Source organism: Apaloderma vittatum, unplaced genomic scaffold (genome assembly GCF_000703405.1).
Source record: "Apaloderma vittatum isolate BGI_N311 unplaced genomic scaffold, ASM70340v1 scaffold11912, whole genome shotgun sequence".
NCBI classification, from domain to species: domain Eukaryota; kingdom Metazoa; phylum Chordata; class Aves; order Trogoniformes; family Trogonidae; genus Apaloderma; species Apaloderma vittatum.
In genome coordinates this window covers 1-8,006 of record NW_009704180.1, presented here as the reverse complement: position 1 = coordinate 8,006, position 8,006 = coordinate 1, and the positions used below count along the sequence as shown (strand labels likewise).

At 52.3% G+C, this 8,006-nt stretch overlaps 1 protein-coding gene across 1 annotated transcript in view; it reads right to left on the bottom strand.

Annotated features, from left to right (window-relative positions):
- The window catches only part of LOC104270542 (ubiquitin carboxyl-terminal hydrolase CYLD-like), a gene marked incomplete at its 5' end in the record, with an annotated part of 7,624 nt that extends 721 nt beyond the window's left edge, over positions 1-6,903 (bottom strand). The window contains 8 exons of the mRNA XM_009864936.1: positions 316-538; positions 1,538-1,656; positions 1,826-1,934; positions 2,234-2,363; positions 3,414-3,480; positions 4,269-4,360; positions 6,074-6,184; positions 6,765-6,903. Of these exons, the coding sequence (XP_009863238.1) occupies positions 316-538; positions 1,538-1,656; positions 1,826-1,934; positions 2,234-2,363; positions 3,414-3,480; positions 4,269-4,360; positions 6,074-6,184; positions 6,765-6,903 (990 nt within the window). The remainder of the gene's footprint in view (positions 1-315; positions 539-1,537; positions 1,657-1,825; positions 1,935-2,233; positions 2,364-3,413; positions 3,481-4,268; positions 4,361-6,073; positions 6,185-6,764) is intronic.
- Positions 6,904-8,006: the final 1,103 nt, after the last annotated feature.

Below are 8,006 nucleotides of genomic sequence, written 5' to 3'. Positions count from 1 at the left end.
GTGTGGACGGAGTACTTGGGGACGTGGCTGAGTGGTCACGGTGGGGTTGGGTTGACGGTTGGACTTGATGATCTTAGAGGCCTTTTCCAACCTTAATGATTCTATTCTATCTGATGATTCTACGAACTCACACGTAGCCTGACCATACCCTTCCCGGTGTCTTCCTTCAGCGGTCCCTGTTGGAAGCAGGGTCCAGAGGGAGCCTAAATCGTGCAGGGGGCTTAGAGGATACTGTGGCACTTACGCAACAAGCGCTGTGGACCCCCAGAGCTACCCGCCGGGATCAAACCTCCAAGCTCGGCACCGTGTCCTCACCGTGCCTGTCAGCCATGCTGTCAAAGAACATCCAGTCTTCGTTCTCGGGGCCGTATTTCACGAAGGAGACGTAATGACTGGTCTCGATGCAGAGCACAGCGAAGAGCTCCAGCTTCTCGCGAGGCACCTGCTGGCCGCTCCCCGCGAAACTCTGCCTGTGAAACTCTTCCGGGACTTGCAGCCTTGTGGGTTTGTGCGTTTTGCGTCGGTGATGGGAGTGAACCTGAGGAGAGACGACGGGGTGACACCGCTGAGACAGACGAGTGCACAGGGGTCAGGGCCCCAAGTTTATTCCACATGGATCTGACTCCCAAGGTGTCAGGGAATGGGATGGTGTCGACCGGCCGGCAGCAAATGCTGAGACGGGAGCCTTGCACCCTCCGAGAAAGGCCAGAAAGCTGTAGGAATGGTCCCACTGAGACAGCACGGGGGACTCAGCCCTTGGGCTGGGCAGGATCAGTCCTTATTGCGGGTCTGTGTAAGCAGAGGGTTCAACAGGGGATTAAAAAAATGACCAGGCCACTGTAATTGGTGCTGGTGAGGTAGCACCTTGAATCCTGGGTTCAGTTTTGGGCCCCTCATGACAAAAAAGACACTGAGGTGTGTCCAACGGAGCTGGGGAAGGGGCTGGAGAACAAGTGTGGGGAGGAGCAGCTGAGGGAGCTGGGGCTGCTCAGTCTGGAGAAGAGGAGGCTGAGGGGAGACCTTCTCGCTCTCTACAACTCCCTGAAAGGAGGGAGTAGTGAGGGGGGGGTCGGTCTCTTCTCCCAAGGAACAAGCAACAGGACAAGAGGAAATGGCCTCAAGTTACACCAGGGAAGGTTTAGATTAGATATTAGGACAAATCTCTTTACTGAAAGCAGGGGGAAGTTTCAAACAGGCTGCCCAGGGCAGCGGTGGAGTCGCCGTCCCTGGAGGCCTTCAAAAACCACGTAGACGTGGCGCTTCAGGACACGGTGTAGTGGTTTTGGGAGTGTTGGGTTGATGGTTGGGCCTGATGACCTTAGAGGCCTTTTCCAGCCTTAATGATCCCGTGTTTCCTGTGATCATATAACTCGTGGCTCCCAACCTCGCTCGTGCAGGTGGTGGGACTGACACTGAGGAAGGGGCCTCTCTGAGCCCAACCTGAAGGGCCGCAGGGTCAGCGGGGGAAACTGGGCTATTTTTTGGGACATTCCATCTGCTGAGGCAGATTTCACAAGCGTCTCAAGAAGAAGAATACCTGTCTGGAGCAGGAGCTGCAGAACTGCTTCAGGCCCGTGGCTGCAAACACCTTGTCTTTGAAACACTCCCAACACTCCAGGGTGGCGACGGCGCCGCACAGGCAGCACTCCCTGGGACCTGCGGAGGCGACAGGGGTGAGAAGCTGCGTCTGGCTCCACGTCTCGCCTGAAATCCAACTCCAAGAATCCCACCATGATCCCACCTTGAGGACCCAAAGAGGTGAAGCCGCATCACCTGGTTGCTCGCGGTCCCAGCCGGCACCTTTAACTGTTGCCCAAGGACTTACTGTCAAGCAGCAGATCCGTTATATCCAGCTCCAGGGAAGGAATGATTTTGCTGAACATTTTATACTCCTTCCCAAACCGCGGCATTTGGATAATGAAGCAAGATGGGATCTGGGGAAAGAAAAAGCAAATCGGGTCACCCTGCCAGAAGAGACAAGCTTCAGAGAGACTCTTCTCTCCGTATCGCTGCTGAGGGTGAAGACTTTCTGCTCTTTTTCTTTTATTCACAAGACAAAACAGCTACAGGGAAAGCACAGCCCTCTTCCCAGCTCAGATTCCCCCGCCAAGACCTTTCTCTTGTGGTTGTATCCTCCTCTGCAGGATTTAAGACCCCTGGCAGGCACAGGAAGGTCAGAGGAAGCAAGAAAGAGGCAGCAGAGAGCAGCAGAGGTGGAAGGTAGCGGGCTCACCTCCACTAGCTTCAGCCTGGAGGACAGGAAGGAGTGTTCCACTAACTGCTGCACGTTGGGAACCACCAGATCCTCCTGTTGGTCCATAAATATCTGGTAACAGTAACATCCCTGCTCCTGGCCTCCTGACCTGCAAGGAGTGGTCACGGGGGCTTCGTGATGCCAGAAACATCCGAGCTCTCCCCGAGGACGTACAGTTTGTCCCACGAGAGCTTCTGGGCCCAAGGCACCAAGGGCTGCTCGGTGCAACACGGCCACGAAGCTCTTTTTTTCCACCCAGAAATATTAAATATGTGCCAAGAGGATACAAATACCATCTTCAGTTTCGTTATCCCTCCAAAGCATCACATCCTAGGAGAAGCAAAGCTGTTTCCCCTCATCGATGCAGAAAACACCTCGATATTTATTTATGTTTTTTTTTTTAGAATCGACTGCATTAACGGCACAATCAGCAAACTACTTCTCCGAGGAAAGGTCTATTTATAGAAAACCACGGAGCAAAACTCGGGGCGTTCAAAAGGTGAGTTGCTTGCGGGAGATCTCCCACAAACCCAATGTCCCCAAGCCAGGAGAGAAAGGATTTCCTTCAGACGACCCTCGGCGGGCGAGCTGCGGCACAGAGTCGTCTTTGTGCTCGAGCCTTTCCGAGTACTCCACGATCTACGGCTTGACTGACGGCTCAACAAAGGAGCTCAGAAAGCGAACAATCCCCTTCTATGCTCCTGAACAGCCCAGTTATTTTTGGCTTCCTTCAGCCTCTCATCCTTTTTGTAGAGTCAGGAAAAACTGGGACTGCATCCACGGATGCTTTGAGAGGCTGCGGGACCCGAGCCAGCTTGACAGCCTGGATATATCCCAAAGCTGGCAGATCCCGCTGGCTCCGCGCTCACGTTGGACACTACGTTCCTCAAAACCAAGGGATGTCAGGAGGTTTTTAACATTGTTTTTACTGAAGGTGGCACCTCCAGGGGAGAGTCTGCGTCTTTTTTATCCTGGATGCGTCACCTGGGACAAGACAACGAGCGAGATCCCGCGGGCAGCGGAGGGGAGCTGCAGCCTCACTGAGCTTCGCCTCCAAAAGCCTCGACGAAAAGGTGCGACTAAGGCGCCGCGATCGTGCCGTGGGTGTCTAACAAGCCTGGCCTGACTAAACTGCGTCGCTTGGACAGGGGAGACTTACTGCAGTTTCAAGAGCGGCTCTATTCCCACGATCTGATGCATGATGAGATTGAGGAACTCCTCGGGATCTGAAAAGTCAGCAGAAAAACAAAACAAAACACGGGTCACACCAGATGCGTTGCCTTGCCCGGCTGCATCCAAAAGGCAGAAACTGGCAGATAAACGTGAGCCAGCGTTTGGTGAACCTCGAGTCTCCTCGATGATCGGGCTAAAAAAGCCGCGAGGGCTGGGTTAATGCGTAAATTCGTAAAGGCAAAAAGCAAACCAGCCTTGGATTCTGCGCTCTTACAAGCTGGGGACATCACAGTAACTATCTCAGAGACTATAACCGACTGCTGAAGTATAAATTCAAATTTAAATCGGCGACAGCTATAGAAGTTCCAGGAACTGAACAGTTAAACTATCCCTGGCTAAACTAGACAGTACCAAACCCAAGTGCTGGTCACTGGTCTTCTTTTTAAAGAATAAATGAACCTCAGATTTAACTCAAAAAGGTCTTAGCAAAGCGATAAATCAAGCTGGATTCTAGGAGGGACCTCAGGGTTGCACTTCCCAGGGTATAACTCAAAGCCTAAAGGTCGTGGAAATTCGCTTTGTTTAAATTCTGTTCACACAAATCTTCCTCCCTCTCCCCTCCCAGCAACTTTTTTTTGAAAGAGACTCAGCAACTCCTACTTTTCCATCGGGCTCCGGGACAAATTTTTAAAAGCTGAAAGCATTTTACACGCGCGTTTTGACAGAACCGAGGAGCGAGGCGGGCGTACGAACGCACGTGCCTGGAAGAAGCGTGCAATTAAGTTGTCAGCCCGGTGCCTGGATGAGGCGGCGCCGAGCAAAGCCCCCGCGAACGCGTTACCTTTCTCGGCGTTGGTAAAGCTTGAACACGGGCCCTTTTCTGTGAGCTGCTCCCTGAGGTGCATCACGCTCCGAGCGCTGACAAAGCCAGTCCTGAAAACGAGAAGCGGCTGCGGATGATCTCTCCGGTGTATTTAAAGCCTAAAAGCATTGAATGGTTTGGGCTGGAAGGGAGTTTTAAAAGATCATCTGGTCTCTTGTAGGCAGGGACACCTCCCACTACACCAGGTTGCTCAAAGCCTCGTCCAAACAGGTCTTGAGCACTTCCAAGGATGGGGCAACCATAATTTCACCGGGCAATTTGGTCCTCATCTTAACAAATTTCTTCCGTATGTCCAATCTAAATCTAATCTTTCAGTTTAAAACCACTTCCCCTTGTCACATCGCTCCAGGCCCTGGTAAAAATTCTCCATCTTTCTTATCAGCCCCCTTTGAAAGGCTGCTGTAAGGTCTCCCTTCTCTTCTCCAGGCTGAACAACTCCAACTCCTTCAGCTTTTCTTCATAGCCCTCAGATCATCTTTGTCACCTCCTGTCGACCTGCTCCAACAGGTCCATGTCCTTCTTGCGCCGGGGACCGCAGAGCTCTGGGGGAGTCTCACCTGAGCAGAGCAGAGGGGCAGAATCTCCTGCCCTCCCTGCTGGCCACGCTGTTCTTGACGCAGCCTAGGATGGCATCGGTTTTCTGGGCTGCGAGCGCACGCTGCTGTCCCATTTTTCACAGAATCAGTATGGCTGGAAAAGACCTTCAAGGTCAAGTCCAACCATCATCTAGAGCTCTACCCGCAGGTCTCCCCTCCAAGCGCTTCTCTGCAGGGCTGCTCTCAGTCTGATTCAGCACCACCGACCACCCTGGGGTTGTATTTCTGCAGCCAGTGCCGGGATGTCGGTTCTCGAGGAAGACGCCGATGTCTCGTGTTCAATCAGCTCCGGACGCGTTCCTGTGTGACCTGCTCTGGGTGATCCTGCTCTGGATCTAGATGATCTTTTGAGGTCCCTTCCGACCCCCAACATTCTGTGAGCTCTCTGTGCCTCTCTTCCACACCTCTCTTAGGGAGGACGAGGAAAAGAACGTGGTGTCCTCCGTACAAATTCCAGCTTCCATGTCTGATTTAGACTCATCCAGCCTGGCGCTGCCCTTGGGTGAAGGCCTTGGTGGTCTGAACCCCAGGAATCCCCCTCCCTTTGTTCCTTTCACCGACAAGGGCAGCTCGCAAAGTTTCCGTCTGAGTAAGAGATACTCAGGGATGTGTGGCAGGAGTCGTGACAAGAGGAGAGTTGGAGAAGAGGAGATTGAGGGGAGACCTTATCGCTCTTTACAACTACCTGAAAGGAGGTTGTAGCGAGGCCGAGGTTGGTCTGTCCTCCCTAGTGGTGAAGGGCAAATGGTCTTAATTTGCATCAGGGGAGGTTCCGGTTGGATACGAGGAAGAATTTCTTTACTGAGAGGGTTGTCAGGCAGTGGAACAGGCTGCCCAGGGAGGGGGTTGAGCCACCACCCCTGGAGGTGTTTTATTTAACACACACTGCATTGGAGGACATGGGTTAGTGGTGTTGATAGGGCGAGGAAAAGGTTGAGCTTGATGATCTTGAAGGTCTCTTCCAGCCGAAAATGTTCTATGATTCTGTGATTCTATGATTCTGTGACAACCTTACAACCCACGGAACAACTCGAAGGTGAACCCAACATGAATCTGGATGTGGCCAACAGGAGAAACCCTTTCCCTCAGTGACAGGGACCATCTGGCGGAGAAGCTACGAAGGCAGAGGGGCGAGTTCCAGGATTCCCACACACTATATACACTCACTTTCGGAGGGGATTCACGATTTCATCCCGCAGGATGCTCTGGACATTCCTGTCACACAGCGAGAAGGGCTTGAAGAGCATCGAGTCCAGCACGGACGTGCAGGAGAAGAGGCTGCAAAAAGAGGGTGACGGGCGTAAGTAACCCTGGTTTGCAGCAATGGGTAGAACCAAACTGTTGCGCCCGGTGACAGCTTTTATTTTCATGCCGTTAAGGAAAGGTGAGTGAGAGCCATGAGACAAACGACGCCTGGTTTAATGAACACTGGCAGTAAGCGAGGCAACAGCTCAGAGAGAACAAAATCTCGTACTTCACAGCCAAAACTACTCATGGGGAGGGGGCACCACTGAGTCTTTTCCTCTCCGGACAGTGAAGGTGGCATCTCCTGGGTGGTTTTCTTTGGAATGTTTCCAGCCGTTACCTCCAGTGACAGAGTCAGCATGGTCCAAAGTCCAAAGAACTACGATCTCCCAGCACCCTGCATGACAGACACACGGGACTCACGAGAGGTGCTTCAGGGTCTGAGAACCCACCAGACCAGGAAGGAGATCAAAAGCAGCGAGCGTTGAGGCTGCATCTCCAGTTATATTCCGCTCTACGCCAGCTACGTTTCCAGCCACCTTGGAAAGTCCAGGGAAGCGCTGACAGTTAATAAATTAATACATAAAACCCCACCACACGAGCAGATTCTTACCTGAAAAGAGCTGCGTCCATATAACAGGAATTACAGTGGCCTTGGATGCCCTTCATCCGCCCTCGCAGGACACGCACCGCCGCCTCGTTCCTAAGGGGAGGGAAATTGTCTGGAGCCTGCGGAAGAACTTCTTGTCCTCCTGCAAGAGAAGCAACAGAAACAATTCCTTTTAGTTTCCCACCTCGTCCGGGTCAGCTCTGCCCTTCCCTGATACCTCAGAGGCCCCCAGGACCACCTCTGCCGTCATTATGCCCGGTATAAAGAAGACTGAAAGAGCGACAAACGACCTGCGATCCCAGTAGCAAGGGGGTAAACAGGCAACTGAGCTGTAAGAACCTCATCCTCCTGGCCTGTTAGCTCCCCAGCTTCGAAGGTGGCTTCCTCAATCTGGGCTCTTTCGGTTTCTTCAGCATCCTCTCCTTTTAATTTAATCCCTTCTTCTCAGCATCCCTTTCAGACATCCCTCCTTACCCCTACTCCCAGTTTTCGGGCAGGCCCTACAGGAATCCTGCGTGTTCGTTTACATGGATCTCATTTACAGCCTCTAAATCGCAAGTTCACGCCGTCTTCTCTGCTCTGGAGGAATTTCTTCCCGTTCAAAGGAAAATACTGACCCTGCCTTGTGAATGTCTTATCACATCAAGCTCTACATTGGTCTCTTCTCCCAAGTACCAAGTGAAAGGAGGAGAGGAAGCAGCCTCAAGTTGCACCAGGGCAGGTTTAGATTGGATCTGAGGAAAAATTTCTCTACTGAAAGAGTGGTGAGGTGTTGGAACAGGCTGCCCAGGGTAGTGCTGGAGTCCCCACCCCTGGAGACGTTTAAAAAACATGTAGATGCGACACTTGGGGACGTGGTTTAGTGGTCATGGGGGTGTTGGGTTCACGGTTGGACCAGATGATCTTCTTTTCCAACCTTAATGATTCTACGATTAAAATTGATTTAATCCTCTCTCCAGGCTGCCTCTTATTTCTCAGTCCCCACATGTGACATCGTTCCCACCTGACATCTTGGCCGTGGGCCTGAGCTTCCCCCTTCAATGCTCCAGAGCCACATGTGTCACTGACATTTAACAAAGTAGCTGGGCCAGGCCCTAGGGCCAAAGCATTTGTCCATATTCAGGTCTCAGTTATACAAAATCTTTCCTCCTGTGCTGAAAACCACAGGCAGAAGAGCCTCATCTTGCTTACAGCCCTCCCAGGAATCACACACGGAATCACAGAATGTTTGGGGTTGGCAGGGAC